Source organism: Carcharodon carcharias, chromosome 16 (genome assembly GCF_017639515.1).
Source record: "Carcharodon carcharias isolate sCarCar2 chromosome 16, sCarCar2.pri, whole genome shotgun sequence".
In the NCBI taxonomy this organism is placed as follows: domain Eukaryota; kingdom Metazoa; phylum Chordata; class Chondrichthyes; order Lamniformes; family Lamnidae; genus Carcharodon; species Carcharodon carcharias.
In genome coordinates, this window is record NC_054482.1 from 77,460,555 (window position 1) to 77,481,523 (window position 20,969).

The 20,969-nt window shown below is 44.4% G+C and overlaps 1 protein-coding gene across 1 annotated transcript in view; it reads left to right on the forward strand.

Annotated features, from left to right (window-relative positions):
- pik3r3b (phosphoinositide-3-kinase, regulatory subunit 3b (gamma)) overlaps nt 1–20,969 on the forward strand; it is a 610,777-nt gene that overhangs the window by 167,615 nt on the left and 422,193 nt on the right. The window contains exons 3-4 of the mRNA XM_041207743.1: nt 6,224–6,316; nt 12,487–12,564. Coding sequence (XP_041063677.1) covers nt 6,224–6,316; nt 12,487–12,564 — 171 coding nt within the window. The remainder of the gene's footprint in view (nt 1–6,223; nt 6,317–12,486; nt 12,565–20,969) is intronic.

Here is a 20,969-nt window from a genome sequence, read left to right on the forward strand (position 1 = left end):
GTTGTCTTGGAAACGGTACAGGGAAGGGTCACTAGGTTGATTCTTGAGATAAGAGGGTTGTCATATGATGAGACACTACGTAAACTGGGCCTATACTCTGGAGTTTAGAAGAATGAGAGTTCTTCTCATTGAAACATACAAGATTCTGAAGGAGCTGAGCAGACATGGTGAAGTTATTTCCTCTGAATGCTGGGGAATCCAAAACGCAGGGGCATAACTGCAGGATAAGGAGTTGATCATTTAAGACTGGGATGAAGAAAAATTCCTTTACTTGGAAGATTGTGGATCTTTGAAATACTCTACTCCAGAGGGTTGTTGAGTACATTCAAGGCTGGGGTAGGTAGATAGATTTTTGTTCTTTCAGGGAATCAAAAGATGTGGGGAGTGGACAGGAAAGTAGATTTGAGGTAGAAGAGCAATCATGATCATATTGAATAAAGGAGCATGCTTGAGGGCCATGTGGTCTCTTTTTGCTCCTATTTCTAATGTTCTTATGCTGTGGTATCTCCTCAAGCTGGCTCCAGAACAACAGTGATGATAGCCTGGTAGACAACTCTGAGGGCTAAGACAGTTGACCAGAAGGAAAGAGAGAAAAAATGCAATGTTAATATTCACTCAAAGAAGCGCACAGGAATTTCCAGACATCATGATATCTCGCCTCAGTGAGACATTTCCAGAATTTTCCAGTTTCATCTGAGTGAAAAGTTATCTGCTGTAGAAGATTGCTGCTTTCTTTCAAGCCTCATTATTTTATATCAGTGGAATCGAGGCAGAATGTCTTTTTAAAAAAAATTCAATCTGCAAGGTTACCGTGGCTTGTTACTTGTTACTCCTGAGAAATCTGCCACAGTGCTGGAGCATTTTATAAAGTGTGTGTTTAAAGAAAATTGTAGCTGCTATCATGTCATCCAACAGACTCTTGATGAGTCTAAGGCTTTTACTTCCACTGCTCTACATTGAAGACCTTTCTAAATATTGGTTACTATTTAGGTGAAGTAAGTCTCCCTGATACTGGCCCTTCAGCCCATTCACCAGTTTAACCTATCCCTCCTTTTTCTCGTGTCCAGGCCTTCGTTTACACCCATTAAAATTACAATGGAAGGTTGGGGCAACCCCAATGAAAATTCTGTCCCTATATCTTTAACTAGAGTTTGCACTTATGGCAAACGGAGTTTCATTGCTTCAAAACACTGTAGTTCTGAAAAAGACAACTGAGACATAGGAAACATCACAAGGAGAGATGGGGTACCACAGTGAAGCTATATATTTGACACAGTGGACCTGTGACTAAATGTACTAAGTGCTTCTAGAAAGAATATTGTGTTTTTAAAGGTTATTTTTCTTTTCTTTTCAGGTAGTGTTGCTCTTAATAGTAATAATTGGAATATAGAGGAGCTGATTTTATTGGTGTGCTTCTGTGATGGCTTGTTTCTGATATTTAACAGGGTTTGTCCTCTTTCCAGAGGAAAATGCTGATGGGTGAATGTTTCATTTCTGGGGAGCAGAGGGAAATAGCAGCAAAATGCACAAAAGCCTGTGCTGTTGGGATTTGTATCAGTGTGGAACCTTGAGATTTTATTCAGTTAAGACATGATTGAAGTAATCAATCAGGTTCAATGAAAAACGTGACAGTGAACTTGTGACATTTGTCAGTGGTGCTTTTGTAGTGGAGTGGATATCACTGGTATAAATGGACCACTATTAACTCTCTGAAGCTGTTGCAAAATGAATTAAAGGTTATAGTTCATAGCATTAAATCAAACTTGTGGCATCATTTCCTAAGTAAGCTCAAAAATTGCTGCTGATTATCCCAGAACTGGTCCAAGGGGAAAAATAGCTTTTTGGTCAAATGTTTCAAAATAGCACTATCAATATAACACCATAACACAGTAGCTTGCTATGAAACAGTTAGCATTTGACTACTCTCATTAAACAACTTTACTGTGGTAGGGGTAATTTTCCTTCGTATGGTTGCTAATGTCAATGTGTGAGCCAGGCCTCACTAACACACATTTGGCAGGTTACAGGCACCCTGGGGCAGCTCACCTGCTCTCCTCCTTCGCAGTATTCTAGTGAGTGACCGACTGCAGAACAAAGGCATTTTTAGTGGAAGGGGGTTAAGTGAGGGGTCTGTCCATTCTCAGAAGTGAGGGATCCAGTGCAGCAACAACCCAGATAGTATTGGTGGAGCTGCACTTTGTTTAGCTGAGTATTTGCATATTAAAAGAGCCAAGCACTTGGGAGGCTGCGTTGGCTGCCAGCGCTGTGCATGCACAGTTGTATGCGTGGCCACCATCTTTATGGGGGCAGTGTGCATCAGGGAGCATGCATGGTCATCACTGGCTCTGGAATTGCAAATATTGCAGTGTGGGTAGTATCAAGTTAACACTTATTTACTGTGTTGAACTTTTTAGAGGGCTGCAAATGGAATTGTGGCCATCACTGGGTGGATCAGAAATGTCCCTTTTCCCTCCCCATCTCGATCGCCGGAAACCACAGGGGGGCCATGCCCCGATTGCCCATCTGCTGTGAGGCTCAGGAAGGGGGGAATTTTCTGAAATTCAGGCCAGCCAGATGTGCCTTGTGTGGGTCACGGGAAATTTGAGCACAATTTAATTAGTTCAAAGAGATGGTTTGCATTAGTCTTTCCACCTGGTTGTGTTATGTTTGTGGTATAGATCAAGATTGGCATCACTGAGGTTCACTCTATCCACACCCCAAATCCCAGCGCGCGCACACTTATGTCATTGGATTCTGCACGTGTGCAGGCAGCTATCGGTGGCCATCCTGCAAGGCCACTTTGCGTTAGCAGGAAACATAGTGCACTTGGCATGGGCTGTCTTTCTGTCTCTCATTGCCCAGAGACTGACCCCCTGAATACAGCAGGAAAATTCAACTTCACTGGTGGGCACATAATAGGTGACATTGAATCAGCTCGAATTTTTCCAATTTTTCATACCACTGTAGTCAAATCTGTGAAATCTGATTCTTACCAATCAGAGTTATTATTTCTTCTGTCAAAGCACAATTATTGTGGTTTGGCTTGATACTCGTGGTCTGCCCATTATCCCAATAGAAACATCAGTCACATGTATTTTATTTTGCGCATTGACTTTACTGACTTTAATAAAGCTGCCTTGAGGTAGATAGTGTGCAATTCTGGTCGCTCAGAATCTCACAGACTGGACCATTGACTATGGAGTATAATTAATGTTACCTTGAGGGAACTGGCAACATATATTCTGAACATGTTGAGAAAAGACAGACTGTGGGAGAATGGTATGTATCACAACAGTACCTCACGTCTTGTTAGTTGATCATTTGAGTGGGTTTTAGTCGTTAGCTACTAATATCCAGTTTTCTGTTGTGGAGGTTTGCTGCAGTTTAGCCCAGTTCTCTGCCCATAAAAGGGGCGAGAGGTACTGTGTGAATAATGCCTCATCAGCATACACCTAAGTCATAACGTGTGTGTGTGTGTGTGTGTGTGTGTGTGTGTGTTTGTTTGTGTGTGTGTGTGTGTGTATGTACGCATATGCGCGTGCCTGCAGGTGTGTCTACCTGCAGGTATGCGCCTTGAAGTCTGCATGCATGTGTGTACTTGTGTGCATGCATGTGTGTACCTGCACATCTGTGTTTATATACTTGGGTGTGTGTGTTTTGCACGTGTGTACCTGCATGTGTATAGATATAGATATGAGCGCATAACATAATGGGTCAGCCCCTCATCTTCATGCTTGTCTGTGTTTGCTCCAGAAAGGTGGCTGTTTATTTGTTTTGTTAACCAGTAAGAGGATTGGCTGCTGGTACATATTTAGATTATTTATCTTCCGACCAAAGTTTCTTCTGGTTCTTTAAATAATTGGGAAGATTTTTAAGTGGAAGTTTTTCAGGTATCCCCATATTCTAGGTGAGGATGGGTGAAGAGTGTGGTAGCTGGGTGTGATGGTGGGACTAAACAGGCAGGAGGCTCCAATCTTATGGCTTTATTTTCCCCTTACGCTCCTTACTTTGCACACTGTAGCCATTCCCCTACACGGTGGAAGGCAGAACATGGTTGGTGTATCATCCACAGACACTTGAAAGTAACACTAGAAGAGACCTGGGAGCAATCCATCTGCCCGTAGCCATCTTGGCCAGGAAACAACATGTAGAACAGGAAAAAGGAGAACCCTATAAAGGGAAGACCAGGAAAAAAAGCCTGTGGAAAACATACTAAATGTGCACTATTACTTAAACAAAGAGCTGGAAAACTACTGCTTTGCAATGGAAAGGATTGTGAAATTATATTTAGGAAATGCATTATGACAAAGATAGATTCCTTGTCACAGTGCTTTGTGTCCCAGAAAATCTATTTAATTCACACAACTAAATGGCGACAGCTGAAATTCTATCCATCACCAGCTTCAGTCCAGATTTGTTTTCAAATATTGCCTGAAGGAATGATTCTGCAATGCTGATTTCTTGGAAGATACTGCCAGAGTCAGCTTCTTATGCTTTGCTTATTCTTTTGATTCTTCTCACAAGCTTTGCAAATTGGTTCATTAAAAATGCAAAGAAAACACCATCTGTCTGGCAGAATACAGGGTTTGCCATTAACAAGGTTTTAATAGATAAATAATACATACAGATGGTCTAACCAAGTTAAGCCTGTGATGTTTTATATCTATATCTAGTAAATACCGTGCAACCTGTGTTTGAAATAGCTTTTTTCCCTAATTCATTGCAACAATTCTAATATTAAAGATCAAAGGCAATGTCAATGAAAGAATGACACTGTAGTTATTTAAATACTGTGTACTCTTTTGTTAACCAAGTGTTGCCAGTCTCAGTGCATCTGCAATTTTTCGTATCGCTGCCCCCAAAATGTGTTCAAAGGACTAAGTAGCTGGCATGACCTGCTCAAAGGGCACAAGCTGTCCATATAATAATGAGAAGAGGAGCAGCAGCAGCAGAGGCACATTGCTCTGAGAGGGAGGCACCAGGGCAGAGGGCAGGAGGCCACTCCTCATTTTAATAGTACCACTGCATTAGTGCTTAATTTACACCAGTTTAAATGTCACACTATAGGCTAATAGGTTTTGCAGGAATTTTAGGCACAAATTCTTAATGGCTAGATTGTGTAGAAAAAGCAGAAAATAGGTGATCGAAGAAACCCTGAACCAATGCCTTTATCATTGTCACATAAGCATCAGGGTATGTTCTAGCCAGATTAGTAAAGTCTTACTTGCTACTTTACTAATACTTGGGGCTATGGTTACCAATTACAGTCCAGTTTTGTAATTTAGAATATGAATAAAAGGCAACATTCTGATTCAGAAGGTCAAGTGAGATCATGATATGTGAGAAGAGACCTCTCTGATGTATGAAAATAACGTTGTAGCCTGAGATTAGATGAGTGGCTTCAATCCACTTGAACCACTTTTTTCCATTCGAAAGCCCCTGTGCCATGACGCTCAATCAGAGCTTGGACTCACTGGGCATGATTTACAGATGGGCAGGTGTGCGTCCCATTTGGGAACCCGGACCACCAGTGATGAGAGGCAGAAATTTCTGCTATATTTTCCCACCACTTCCACATGGTCATGAAGGTGGGATGGGAGGAGACAGGGGATCGATGCCCTAACACTTGTGACCCCCTACTAAACCCATGAACTTCAGCAGGGCTGGAGCAGAGGCCAGGATTCCTGCAGTGTTAAGGTCAGCTTCTTGGTTTGCTGGATCCTCATTTTGGCATATTGAAAATCAATGTGTGAAACACAGTGAGAAGGAGCCCATGACCAAACATTCTGTAACACTGAAGGCCGCAAACTCCAAAACTGTCATTCTCAAGGGGTTGAACTAACATTATTTTATAACAAGAGGCATCTTTGCTCGAACCATTAAAAGTCTTTTGTATTTGGTAACTTCCATTTTAAGAGCTTATACAAATATGTACTCCAGATTCATCCAATTTTAGAAAGAGCAGCCTCATAGTGGCCAAGGACAGCTCTGAAATTGTTTTGCACATGGGGAATGGTAATTGCAATAATAGAAATGTACCTTTCAAAGCCATCTATCTGATGGAATAGCCAACTGAACCCCATGTCGAAAATGATAAGAATAAGTGTAAGAATACGGAATGTTTTGCAGCTTGTTACCATGATTAAAAATCCAGTTTAGTTGATGCTCAGAGGAGGCTGCAGGCTAGCATAATAAATACTCTTTCTGTGTTCTACATTGACAGTTCCCTTGGGGCAGGAGCTAACTGAGCTGTTAACTTTGCCGGATCAAGCACCACAGATTGTGATGAAGCTGATTGAGGCCTTGGAGAAGAAAGGTACTATTTTCACAAATTCTCCCAGTTGCCCTGTTTCGAACACAAATGCAGGTATATCACGAGCATGTACACAGAGATGTGCATGGAGGTCATTCTCAAAGCATGAGCTGTCCAGTTTTTGCCTCAGACTCAAATGGGCATGAATTCAAGCTGTATTGCTAGATTTGAGCACATTAACTGACAAAGGGGTCAGTACTGAAGGAGTACCATGTGTGATGCCCTTGTGCCTATTCAGCTGGACATTGAAGACCCTCCCAACGTTATTCACAGAAGAGTAGGGCTTCTCCTAATAGCACAAAAAATAAATTATTCATCTTGTGACCATTTTTACCATTCTAGCCTTTAATCTTGCCGCCACATTCAGCTGCATAACAACAGTAATTTCATTAAAATTAATTCATTGAATGTTACTGAGAGATGTAATTAACTATAATAAAAATAAAAACTGCTGGAAATACTCAGCAAGTCAGGCAGTATCTCTGGAGAGAAACAGGGTTAATGTTCCAGGTCAATGACTTTAGGACAGAAGGAAGATAGAAATGTAAGAGTTTTTAAGCAAGTTGAAGGGGGAGAGGGCAGGAAGAACAAAAGGGGAGGTCTGTGATAGGGTGGTGGGCAGGAGAGACAAAAGATTTCCTGATGCAAAAGATAAACAGAGTGGTAATGGGTATAGTAAAGTAACAAAGATTTTGTCATAATGAGGCATGAATGGCTACAAAACAGCCATCTGAATGCAGCACAAAGGGATAAATAATGCAAAAAATGCTAGAAAAAAACACATAGGACAAGATGGAGACAGAGGTTACGATCTAAAGATGTTGAACTCGATGTTGCATCCAGAAAAGTTATAGAGTGCTGAGACGAAAAATGAGGTGCTGTTCCTCGAGCTTGTGTTAAGCTTCATTGGAACGCTGGCAGGCCAAGGACAGAAAGGTCGACTGGGAGCAAGGTGGAGAACGAAAATGACGTGACAGGAAGCTCAGGGTCATGTTGGTGGACTGAATGGAGGTGTTCCACAAAACGGTCATGCAGTCTGCATTTTGTTCCCCCGAATGTAGAGGAAACCACATCATGAGCAGCAAATATAGAATACTAAATTGAAGGAAGTACAAGTAAATCGCTGTTTCACTTAGAAGGAATGTTTGGGGCCTTGGATGGTGAGAAGGGAGGAGATGAAAGGACAAGTGTTGAATATCCTGCACTTGCAGAAAGATGCCGTAGGGAAAGGAATGGGTTTTAGGGGTGACTGAGGAGTGGACCAGGGTGTCACAGAGGGAATGGTCCCTTCGGAAAGCTGAAAGGGGAGGGCAGCGGAAGATGTGATTGGTGGTGGTGTCACTGTGGAAATGGCGGATGGTGGAGAATGGGCTGCTAAATATGAAGGTTGGTGGGGTGGAAGGTGAGGTGCCGATGATGGCGAAGGTGAGGGTGGGGCACTGATGATACCAAGCTAGGTGGAAAGGTAAGCTGTGGGGAGGACACAGAGGCTGCAAAGAGATATGGACAGGTTAAGTGAGTGGACAACAAGATGGTAGATGGAGTATGATGTAGGGAAGTGTACAGTTATTCACTTAGATCATAAGAATAGAAAAGCAGGATTTTTTTTAAAAGGTGTGAAACTTGGAAATGTTAATGTTCAAAGAGATTCGGGTGTGCTCATACAAAGAACACAGAAAGTTAGCAGCAAGCAATTAGTAAGGAAAATGGCATATTAGCCTTTTATTTATTGCAAGGGAATTCAGCCTCCTAAAGGCCACTATCTAACTCTAAACTGTGTAAGTTTTGCTGAGACCTTTCAAAAGTGTAAAGGATAGAATTTTCCAGGGAAGCCAATGGGACTCTTCCGACTTGCACCCTTAAAATAATGAGGGCCAGATGGAAGGTGCCCCCATGACCCCCACCAGATTTTAAAAAACCAGGGCAAACAGGGCTGAATTCCAACGTGACCACATTCTGTCCAAATTCCACATCTTGCAGCAGAAATCAAGTTTTCTGCCCTCTTTGGCACCAGACCAACACCTTTCCACAGAGCAGAATTCTGCCACAAACTGCTGAATCCCTAAGTCTCTTCATAAGGAATTAGACCATTGTTTGTAAAAGAGGAATATTAAAGGATTTGGGGAGCAAGCAAGGGAGTGGGATTAAGGTGGCTCGTATGGAGACAAACACTAGCACTGAACTAAGGTCAAGTGGTCTAATTTTTACCATAACAATACGATCCACACCTGCATTTGCAGCAATTGCAAGTCCTGTCAGGTTTCCAGAATGCTTTTCTGAAATATACGTAGCAGTGCAACATTCTGACTGTGTCCCCTCCATCAGCCACTCCTCCAGGAAGCGTAATTTTGTGAAGTGATATTGGAGTGCACTTGATGTATTACTTTAACTTAACGCTGTGATGTTCTGCAGTAAACATTAATTGTGAGGAGTTGCTTGCCTACCTGTCTCCATTCCTTCCCTGCTCTCTGATAGCCTTTGTATCACCCCCAGACCCCCTCAGGCTCTTTAATGTTGTTGAAGTGGAGGGAAACATGGAGCAAAATGTAGTGACATGCTTTTGGTGGTCCGCTGGGGAGTGGACTACCACAACAACATGTCAGCGCATAACATGAAAATTGGGTAGATGGAGTTTGTCTGCTAGCTGGTAAAAGGGAATATTTGTGCCTGTGACAAGCAGATTATTTGACATTCCTCGGGACCACTCTCGCTCTTCTGTCTCATTTTCTGAAGGAGAGCTTCAGTGGAGATTGGATGGCGTTCTCTACCTCTTGCACTGCTTTACAAATATTGCTGTGTATAATGAGGTTGCTATGTTCCAAATTAGCCAAACATGTTGCCTTCCCCTTTAAGCCACTGAAAATTCTGAAATGTTGCAGAGCTTTCAATTCCCGATATTATATAATTAATATGGCTTTTTGTGATGTCTGGGATTTCAGACAACTAAAAAGAATGACGACCCAGTTTGCACACAATGTTAAAGACCATAGCCTGCCAAGAAATAACCTGCAGGTATTAAAAGCATTGTATTTGTCTAAATTAGCACATTGTCTAAATTTTACAAAAGGAGATGCTGTACAATTATTCCTGTGTCATAGTTTTTCTAAAGCTTTGAACCTTTAAACTGCCAGCAGCCTAGGAAGAGACATTTTGTGTAGAAGTCCCCCACAATTAATTCATGAATAGGGAATACTCTCAGCTGTTTAATCCCTTCTTTTACAGTCAGCTCTTTCCCCCATTTCTCCTTGTGTTGTCTTTTACGTAAGGGACCTTTCCTGACTGGATATACTGGACACCTACCTTCTGGCCTCCACCTCTCTGGCACGTGGTCCAGGGCAACTTGATACACTATTTTTTTCTTCTTCCTTTTTTCTATCCAGCACCTCCTTATGTCTGCAAGGTTAGGCCTTGGAAACCCACACCAGTCATTTCCCAAGCCTGATATTGTAATACAAATACTGAGTGAATTCTGTATTACTCATCTTTCTCAGAGCTGCTGCTGACCAGCATTTGAAATCCTTATACATGGAGTGTCAAGGGTCAGCAAAAGTAGACAAGTTGTTCTATCCAAATAGATCCGGTTTTAAACATAGTGGAGGGAGGATCATTTCTGTGGTAGCACAGAGGATACCTTGTGAACACCTATTTTCCTGCCTGATTCAATTTTTGCAGGAAGCACACGTGCAGCCAGCTCAGGATTTTATGTTCGTTAATTTTCATAGATAGAAAATCATGGTCTGTGCGAGCGTGATTTACAAATGTGCTGGCCAAGTGAATGAGGTTCTGTGCCAGGAGCGCGCAAGCAGATAACTTACCCTCTAATTTCTTCAATCAGGACAAGGTTCGAAAGTCCTAAAGGTAATGGGCACTGTTCACAGCTGCACCCAACTACCATAATGGCCCCTTTTGCTGATATTTAGGACTATATGCTGTCATTAAAAGCCGATTACAGCCACAAATTAATTATGGGTATATTGAACTTTTTAAGGAAGATTTGTGTGTTTTTAAAGAAATACAAGCAAGGACACTGAGCAAAAGATGGCTGCTAATCTAAAGTGACCACTTTCTGGGAAAATTCCCATGTGGATTACACTGATAGACCTGTCCTGAGAGAGCATGGAATGTCACCCTTGAAAAGGTGTCATGACTTTCTTTGAGCAGAGACACTTAAAAGCGAGATAGGAAAGATGCAAAAGACTGAACTTTAATCTCCTGTGGTTGCAGAGACAAAAGACAGATTACTACATCTCAGCAGCCATGTAAAATCCATCTTCTGTTGATTCACATCTCAGAATGTGTAAAATAGTCAGAGATCAAAGACAACAGACTCTGAGTGCAAGACATATTTTTGTTTCCCCCTTACAGAAATACACAGGGAAAATTAATTAAAAAGCTGACTGTAGAGCAGTGCACTGTGTGCTAGTGTGCTGGTGTGCTGTGTGTGTGACAGCAAGAAGAAGACCAACTAGTCACCCCTGTAGTTGCAGGCAAAGTCTCTCTCTTGCTCTCTGTTGCTGGAGGTAAGGCTCAGCAGAAGCCAAGATCAAAAAGGAAATAGGACAGCCTCTTCAGCTATCCTGCAGAATCAAGCGTCTCCAAACCCACTGCAAAACTGCCAAAGTCAGCTCCACCAGCATCATCCAATTTAACGTCCACAAAGTTTCACCATTTACCCCTTACAGACAAGTAAAAGACTGATTCATCCATCTTTTTAAACTTTTATTTGGACTCTTAACTTCTCATTTCTGATCTGTGTGTGCCTGTGTTGCGTTTTATGATTTTTCTCGGGTGTTTAGTAACTAATAAGTTTGCTCTTTCTTTGACTCAAGAAAGCCCAGTTAAATTGGCTCCTTCTAAAAATATAAATACATATGGACTGGGAAAGGTATCTACGGGGGGAGGGGTCCCTTTTAAATTAATCTTGTTGCGACTAACCAAGGGGGTTGAATAAAAAGGGGGAGCCAGCTCATTCCTCCTCACTCGGGAGAATGACAAAATTGGGGTCCCTTGCGGGAAGTTAACAAATTGGGGGACCTTGCTGGGAACCGGTCATAACAAATGTAATTGCGATGAACAGTCCTTTTTTAACTGTGCTTTGATTAAGTCCTTGTAGCAGCAGAGGGTGCTCTTTAAATTTGTTGCAGAGCCAATTCTCAGTGTGAAATCTGCCCTCAGAGGTCATTCTTTTGATTCATTATGAGGCACATCTACCTCTAAGGCAAATTAATGTAACTGCAGGTTTTGAATCAAATGACATAGCATTGAAATATAGAGGATATTTAAAATGGATTCACTCTATTATTTTTGACTTGCAGCTTTAACTGTTTTCTGCTCAATTAATGGTTTGCTTAGTGACTCTTTTCAATAAGCAGAATAAAAAGAATGAATGAAAAACTTATTAACAATTTTGGAGGTACAATGCAATGTGTTTGTACACAAGAGCATCAGAAATAGGAGCAGGAGTAGGCCATTTGGCCCCTCGAGCCTGTTCCACCATTCAGTAAGATCATGGCTGATCTGATTGTGGCTTAACTCCACTCTCCTGCCTGTCCTCCTTAACCTTTACCCCCTGTAGCATTGGGAGCATTCAATGATGTGACAGAGCAAACACTGTGTAGCACAGCACTGGTTGCAACTTTTGTAGCTTTTACTTTTGGTGAACTGTTGCTATTGGTTAAATTCTACAGCCCATAAATTAGTGAAAGGCTTCCATTGATACTGAAAATCCATGGCCTGTTTTGGCCCACCCCAACAATGGCCATCAGCATAGAAAGGAGCTAGGCTTGGGGCAGGAACTCCCTAGATGAGGAGTTCCCGTTTTTCTTGAGTTCAAGGGACCCCTGCAAAAACAAGGCCACTGGGAGCATTTTCTTTGTTTTTGGTGGTGCGGAGAGTCTGATAAACCCTCTGGCCTAACTGTCTTCAGCCGGTCTTTCTGGCTTCTTCACTATCAGGTACCCAAATTGGCTGCCTAATGAGGAGTGTTCCCCTGATCTTGGAAAGTTCTCCAGGGTCAGTGCCTGAGACTTCCAGCAATTTGTTTTTGGTATAAACATTAGGATGCGCCTCATGGTAGATTTTGGGGCGATCATTTCTGCTGTTGCACCATAAATTTGAACAATGCATTAATCATATTCCCATTTGAATTGAACTTTGTTCATTTTCTCTGAAAGGTACAGAAGGTGAAACCCTCTACAGGCCTCCCCCTGGCTCAGCTGGCGGCTTGGAGCTCAAGGAAGCTCTTGAAATTGGTAAGAAACCAAGGATTGAAAAGCAACTAAAATATTCCACTGTGATTTTTATTTGGAAAGAATTGAACTGATGTCTTCAATATTAAATGGTTTTGTTTTCCTCTCCAGCACTCCTGTTAGGATACAGTTCCACACCCTCTTTTAACTTGTCCATGTGTGTCTTATTCATGTTTGAAACTGAGTGTTGTAACCTAATATTTGTACTTGCCTACTTTATAGGTGGATCACAATGGTAATTAGAAGCAAAAAAGTTGATTTTCTCCTCTGTAACCCTCCTGCAGCCAACTCTAGCACCTAAAGTACCACTCTGGCACTTTAACACTAGTACTACCAATAACATTAATGTTTTACTCTGTACAGAATAGGAATCAAAGCTCCAACACCCGCATGCATACAATCTTCAGGTTGGCAGGCGCGTGCGGGTGTTGGAGCTGCGCCCATCATCAATTAAGAGGCCACATTGCTGGTCTAAATGTTCAGTGATATGTTGACTTTAAAACTGAGCCTTCAGTATAGGCCATTGGATGAATTTTATTAGAATATAATTTTGTGTTTCAATTAGTGTTTCTGCATTAAAGAAACCGTAAACATCTTGATTATTGTTGTCATGTTGAAAGGCAGTGCCTTAATTTAATATGTTCACAAGGATCTCTGCTTTTTGATAATTAAGGTGGGGTAGAATTTCTACTGGAGCTGCCGGTGAGCCCCCACTGTGACGTCGGCAGAATTTCTCGAGAAACAGTATGACTTGGATTTCTGCCAAAGTTATTCGGGGGCAGATTGCTGCGCTTCACGGGCGGGATTGCGCCCAACCTGATCGGGCGTAAAATAGCACGAGAAGACGTCAGGGCAAGCATCCCCGCATCATCCCCCACGCGTACCATCTTCAGGTTGGCACGCATGTGCGGGTGTCGGAGCCACACCCATCATCAATTAAGAGGCCACTTAAGGCCATTAAAAACGCAATTGAACCCAAATTTACGTTGCTTGTGTAATTTCGCACTCGTCGCACGGGCAAAACAGACAGGCAGGCAGCCCACATTTTGCAAAACCTCATCCAAGGGTGGGATAAAAAGGACCAGCAGCATTGCCAGGGTGAGTTGTGAGGAGTTAAGGAGATAGTTTGTTGCTGGTTGCTTATTTGAACTTGACAGCTTCATTTCCATTCTGAGCTTCATTCTTCGCTTTTCCAGACTTCATTTCAGGACTCATTGGTGTCTCCTAGGCCCTTGGAGCATTTTGATCGTGTGGACCCTTCCAGGTATAAGAAAGCCTTCTGTTACCCTGGTAATGGCGATTGTGCTCTCTGCTGGAGGCATCTCCTTTGAGCAAGAAGAGAGGTGCAGAAGGAGGGGAGCGACCTGTGGGAGGAGAGGTGCAGACACAGGAGTTTAGGGCCAGCAGGTATTCCAAGGTGGAAGGGACCGCAGAAGACGCCACTATCCTGCTGCCAGAGTTTGCAAGCAGCGATGCAGCCACTCAATATGTCTGACGTGCAATGCCAAAGGAGTCTCCACCTCTCCAGGAAGACAGTGATCTCCTCTTGTCAGATAACTGGGCCTGAGATCACCTCCAACTGTGTGGGTGGAAACCCCATGCCAGTGGCTCTGAAGGTCACAGTGGCTCTCAACTTCTGTGCCTCTGGCTCTTTCCAGGGGTCAGTAGTAGGGGATCCTTGTTGAATGTCTCAATCAGCTGTCCACAGTTGCGTCAAGCTGGCGACAGAAGCTCTGTTCATGTGGGTAATGACATTTATTCATTTCTGTACGGACGAGGCCAGCCAGGCTGAGTGAGCCAGAGGCTTTGCAGCGATTGCTGGGTTCCCCCGCATCCGGAGTGCAATCGACTGCACACATGTGGCCATGTGACCCTCCCCCCCCTCCAAGTGGATCAGCCCTGTGCCTTCATCAACAGGAAGGGATTCCATTCCATGAACATGCAGATAGTGTGTGACCATAGGATACATATCCAGCAAGTCTGTGCAAGGTACCCTGGCAACTCCCATGATGCGTACATCCTGAGACACTCCCAGGTGCTGAGGATCTTCAGTGCTCCAGCCCGACTGGATGGATGGCTGCTGGGTGGCAAGGGCTATCAGTTGAAAAGTTGGCTTATGATGCCTGTCCACCAACCCAAGAGGCAGAGCAGCATTATAATAGGACCATGCCTCCACAAGGGCGGTAGTAGAGAGGACCATAGGTCTTCTGATGATGCACTTCCGATGCCTGGACCATTCAGGGGGAGCACCACAATACCTCCCAGAGTGGGTGTCACTGATTATGGTTCAATACTGCACTCTCTGCAATCTGGCACTGGCAAGGGGGGAGCCACTGGAGGAAGAGGATCTTGACACATCTCCACAGGCAGATGGAATATAATGCAGGAAAGTGTGAGGTTATGCACTTTGGCAGGAAGAATAGAGGAGCTGAATATTATTTAAACGGAGAAAGACTGCATAAAGCTGCAGCACAGAGGGATTTGGGAGCCCTTGTGCATGAATCCCAAAAAGCTAATATAGAAGTTCAACAGGAATAGGGAGGCAAATGGGATGTTGGCTTTTATTTCAAAGGGAATTGAGTACAAAAATAGGGAAGTCTTGCTACAATTGTACAAGGCACAAGTTAGACCATGCCTAGAATACCGTGAACAGTTTTGGTCCCCTAATCTAAGGAAAGATATACTGGCATTGGAGGCAGTCCGGAGAAGGTTCACTAGGTTGATCCCAGGTAGGGAGGGATTTTCTTATGAGGAGAGGTTGAGTAGGTTGGGCCTGTACTCATTGGAGCTTAGAAGAATGAGTGGCGATCTTATTGAAACATATAGGCCAGGATATTCCAATCAGCGAGTGGAGGGTGGGGCCTGCTCACCGACACGTGAAATGACGCGGGATGACATTGGGCGGAACTCCCGACGTCACCGCGCCCCATTCAAATGTTCAGTAGGCGGAGGCTCAGCAAAATCAGCTGTGCGCCCGCTGACCTGTCAATGGCCAATTGAGGCCATTGACAGAGTCATTAAACTAATTAATGGACCTGCCCGTCCAACCTTAAGGTTGGTGGGCAGGCCGGGAGCCCTGGCAGGCATTGGAAAAATCATGAAACCTCATCCACAGGTGGGATGAGGTTTCATGTAGGTTTTAAAAAATGTAATTAAAGTGTATGTAAAAGTTATGGGCATGTCCCAACTCATGTGACAGTGTCACATGAGGGGACATGTCAGGGAAGTTTTTATCTCTATATTTCAGATTTCTTAATGTACATCTGATCTCCCTGAGGCAGCACTTAGCCTCAGGGCGATGAATGCGCTCTTTGTGCACATGCGCAAAAGAGCGCACTCTCGGGTTTAGGGATTACCCCCCCCCACCGGCATAGGGAACACATAGCCCTTCCGTGCGGACGTCACATTGGGTGGCCTTAATTGGCCCACCCACATAAAATGGCGGCGCGCCCCCAATTGGGGGCGCCAATCGGGGGGGCACGTCTCTGCATGCCCACTCTTACACTCCCCCCACCCCCCAACAGGGGAAAGATTCTACCCATAAGATTGTCAAGGGGCTTGGCAGGTTAAATGCTGAGAAGTTGTTTCCCTTTGTGGGAGAGTCTAAGACCAGAGGGCATAATCTTAGAGTACAGGGTCGCCCATTTAAGACAGAGATAAGGAGAAATTTCTTCTCTCAGAGGGCAATGAATCTGTGGAATTCGTTACCGCAGAGGGCTGTAGAGACTGAGTTGTTAAGTATATTCAAGGTTGAGATACACAGGTTTTTAATCAGTAAGGGAGTCAAGGGTTATGGGGAAAAGGCAGGAAAGTGGAGTTGAGGATTATCAGAGGATTATCAGATCAGCCATGATCTCATTGAATGGCAGAGCAGACTCGATGGGCTGAATGGCCTACTTCTGCTCCTACGCCTTAAGGCCTTATGGTTGGGAGAATCAATGTTAACTAAACGCTGTTATATTTATTATTATTTATTACTGCTCTTGCATTTGTGGTAAATACTACTTTATTCACACCATTACTTATTTCATAAGGAATTTGACTACTTGCTTTTGTACTCTGTGCTTATTTGGTAGATATAGAAGAGTGGTCTGCATTCAGATTGCCATTGTCTGTCTTGAATCTGAGCAAGGGGAACACACTGTGGCTGCGTTCCAGCCAACTCATTGCTGCTGATCTGCAGAGAGTTGAGAACCAGCTGAGTGATGAACGCAATAGATTATAATTGTAATACAAGCAGTAAAAAAAAAGTTGCTCCCTGAACAGAAGTCCAAGTGCAGTTTGTAAACTGGATGTCGCTTCTAAGTTGAAGAGATTTGGAATTGAGTCCATGAAAATGATACGTAATGAATGACTCCAACATCTCATTCAGGGATATGATCACATATATTAATTTGACATTTCATTTCCGTATTGAGGGAGTGCTACTTTGTTGGAATTATTGTCCCTCTGATGCATTAAACCGTCTATGAGCTGCTTGTTCTGCTGGTTCACATAAACTTTACAGATCCCATTGCACCATTGGAAGAAGATTAGGGAACCGCTTTGTATCTTTGCCAACATTTCTCTTGTTAATCAACAGCACAAAACATATGTCAGTTGGTCATTGATGTAATTGTTGTTTGTGAGACCTTTCTGCATGAAAATTCGTCGCAGGAGTGTCTACAACTCTAAAAGTACTTGACTGTATGTGAAAACATGCTTTGGCACCATGATACATGTGGGGCAGAACCATCCCAGATTTGCACTGAGCAATGGTGGCTTTTCACGCCATACCATCCCAAACCCTTTGCGTTAATTATGCATCCCCGGGAACATGCCGTTTCCATGGTGGGCAGGCTCTCATTCGCCCTCCACGCCATCGCCTCACCACTTCAGCACGTCAGGCGCCATATTTAAAGGGCAGCCACCTACACACCTCTCAGTGTTTCCAGCCCACAACTGCTGTAAAGAAGACATGGACCTAAAAGGCAAAGATTGCAGCCCCCAGGTTCACTGACGCGCCCCACAAGTACCTTTAGGATGCAGTGGAGGCTCACTGTGATGTCCACTACCCCAGGTCTGACCACAGGATGGGAAGCAACCTCACTAATCTGGCTTGGGAGGCGGTGGCAGTGGTGGTCAGCACCAGCGTCCTTCAAAAGAGGACAGACACCCAGTGCCGCAAGAGGATGAATGGTCTCCTCCATTCCGCCAGGGTAAGTCACTCTTGTCATCACTCTCAACTCACACACCCAACACACCTCCACAGCACCCTCACTCACCCCCAGTTCAAGGGACATCATCATTCACTCTCTCACACACATCTTCATTGTCCTCATCCTGTCCATGGGACCACTCACCACCCATACATGCCAAGCATACTTATCATGTGGCATGGAAGATGTGCTGCTTATATTCTCTCCACCTCTATTCATGCAAGACAAGCTGGACCACAACAAGAGGGAGAGGTCGCAGATCCGTGGAGGAATACCTGAAATCAAGGTCCTCATGGACTGAAAACAGAGCCATCCAGCTGGCCCTCGAGGATCTGGACCAGTCCTGTGTTGACAGTGAGGTCAGTAGTGCTCTATCAAGTGAGGATCCAGCAGTGCAACATCCATCAGACAATCATGCTGTGAGTGATGTGTCCTGTTTCACAGGTCATTGCCACGCACTAATTATCTCCCCTTGCTTCCACAGGCACATCTACCAAACAGCTGACAGAGTCCATGGCCCACGGCCTCCAATCAAGCCCCAAAGAAACCTCTGAAGAGGAATCTGGAGGCACCCTCCTTGAAGTCCTGTCAAAGCGCTCACCCATACTCTCCACCAGCGCAGAGACATACACCTCGGTGAGACCCAGCTTTACAGTAGCCTCAGATCACAATCTGGTGAGCACATCGCACTGTCTGATCCACTGCAGGAGGCGCCAGGGATTTCCCAGGTGCCTGGCACTCAGAGGACTGCTGGAGGCCAGAACATTGCTGAGTCTGAGTCAGATGATGAATCTCTGGACTCGTCATGTCTCAGTTGCTGAAACTGCAAAGACAAGCACAGGAACACCAAGGAGAGATGTCCGCTGCACTCCTCAGATTGCAAGGCACGATGGAGGAGTCTGTCCACCTTCAGGCTGAGGTGATAATGCCAGCATGCCAACGCACCGAGGTCAACACTGTTAGGACAACAGCAGCTGCCATGGAGACCTTGATCCAGGGCATTACTCCTGCACTGCTACATGGATTGAATTCCATCACTGATGCCATAGTTGGCCTCCAACAGTGTGAAGGCGAGAGGGATGCAGGTCAACTCAATCTCACTCCAGCTTCCCCTTCTCCTCAAGGAGTCAGCCAGGGACCCTCGGGCACCCATAGGGAAGAGGATCAGCAGGTGCGCACCCCGGGGCCATCCACCCAGGTGACTCTGTGAGTGTCCGGCCCATCAGAGTCCCCTCTTCCTGTAACCTCAGTAGCTCCAGCTTCACAAGCCTAGGAGGATGCCACTGCAACACAGCAGGAAACCGAAAGCAAGCTGGGGCCCTCCAGGTCTCAGCCCTCCAGAGGATGCCCACCAAGGTCATCATGGACCAGGCGTTGCAGTCAGCAGGCTGCCTCCACCTCTGGTGTGGATTACCGGGGAGGACCAAGAGAGGCTTAGAAAAGCTAAGAAGATATAATTGCACAGCCTGGGCAAGGGCATTAATCACTTGTACATACTGTTCCATCCCTCCCCCACCCCATGTGCCTCAACCTCAGGGCAGCCCTTGCCTCCCCCCCTCCCCCAACTTGCCTCAGCTGTAGGGCAGTAGGGCAGTCCTCGCCCCCACCCCTGCAACGCGCCTCAACCTTGAAGTCCAACAGGCAACCCGGGCAAGCACTCCATTACGTTACTATCTACTCACCTCCAAATTCCCCTCAAAGTGCAGCCCGCCAATGCACGCCCTTTATAGGCTGTTGTGAAACATATGGGTGTGCAGTGGCAGAATGTCTAGCGAGGGGGGGGACGATTCCGGCGAGCTGGGCTTATAATGATATGCAAATGGATTACAATGAGGTTTCTGATGTCCGATGACGGGAAATACGGCCCGACATCTGCAGGCGGTGTGGGCAGTGACAAACTGGTTTCACAGGGCTGTGAAACTGATTTCTGGCCTTCTTGCCATATTGTCCGCTCACACCACCGAACACGCCTGACACCAGCGGGTACGGAAAATCATGGCCGCAGTCTTAATTTTCAAGCATAGAATCACTCCATACTTGGCCTCACACGTACTAACTAATGCTTGCCTGCCAAAACCTTACTGGATTTTCACTGTCCGTTGCAGTTAGGAAAGTGAGACAGGTTTTGGCATTATTGTCCTCATTCCAGCAATTAAAGACATCCTCTTCAACTTTGCAATAGACGTGGGCTGTGGGAGCTGCAGAATCCGACTTGTTTACATGGGAAAGATTTCAGAGCGCTGCTGGTGACTGAAAATCAATGATACAGTTCTTCAAAGAAAGGTGTGATTAAAATTGTTCTCATCTATTTACATACTATTTCATATGTAGGGTAAAGTCTTTGCAGATTACTGATGTCAGGACCATATTGTTACCTATAAGAATGGGCTGGCCTTTTACATGACCAGAAAAATGGCACTTGTATTTACATAGTAATTTGTGCCTTCTCAGGGTGGGGTGGGGGGGTGCATGGTGGAGGGCATCATTGTTATCTCATTTATATTGCGCTGCCACTACAGCTCTGCTATAATACAGCAATTGAATAAAGTTTTTCCTTGAGTTGTTGAAAGCTGAACTGCCTTCTTGGAAATTTTCTGAGCTTAATAAGCCAATAAGCAAGTTGAAGTGCTTCCTTCAGTGTGTTAATATGAGTTCTGTCACAAATTGAGCAATTTGTACGTTTTTATGTAAAAAAAAAGACTGTGTTTTTGATTACTTAGAGAGAAAAGTGTTTGCTTTTGTAAGTGGAAAACTTGATCAATTAGTCAGTCTGCAGATTCAAGTATAAATGGAAGGTGCTGTGTTTGGCAAGATGCAGGAAGGGACTCTGTAGGTTGTTCTCTTCCATTAAATTTCCAATCTGGGATTACTGTTGTGGCTACAGTAGCCTGTTGAGGAGGAACTAAGTCATCAAATATGCCTTTTTGGGGCCATGGGTTTCTACCAGGCACAGGTTCACACGAAGAACCTCAGCATAAATTCTGCACAAAGGAGCACCCACACTCCCAGTGGTAGCTCTCCCACATGTTAATGCTGAACTTAGCATGTGGTGACATCACTCAGCCTGAATCCTGGGTCTTCTTCCTTCTCTTCCGAGAATGTGCACTGCTGTTTAAAAGGTAAAGTTTCCAAGAACCCATTCATCAAGATGGAAGTATTTGGTTAAGTGAACGCTACTCCATTGAGATTGCACATATTGCATACCCCAAA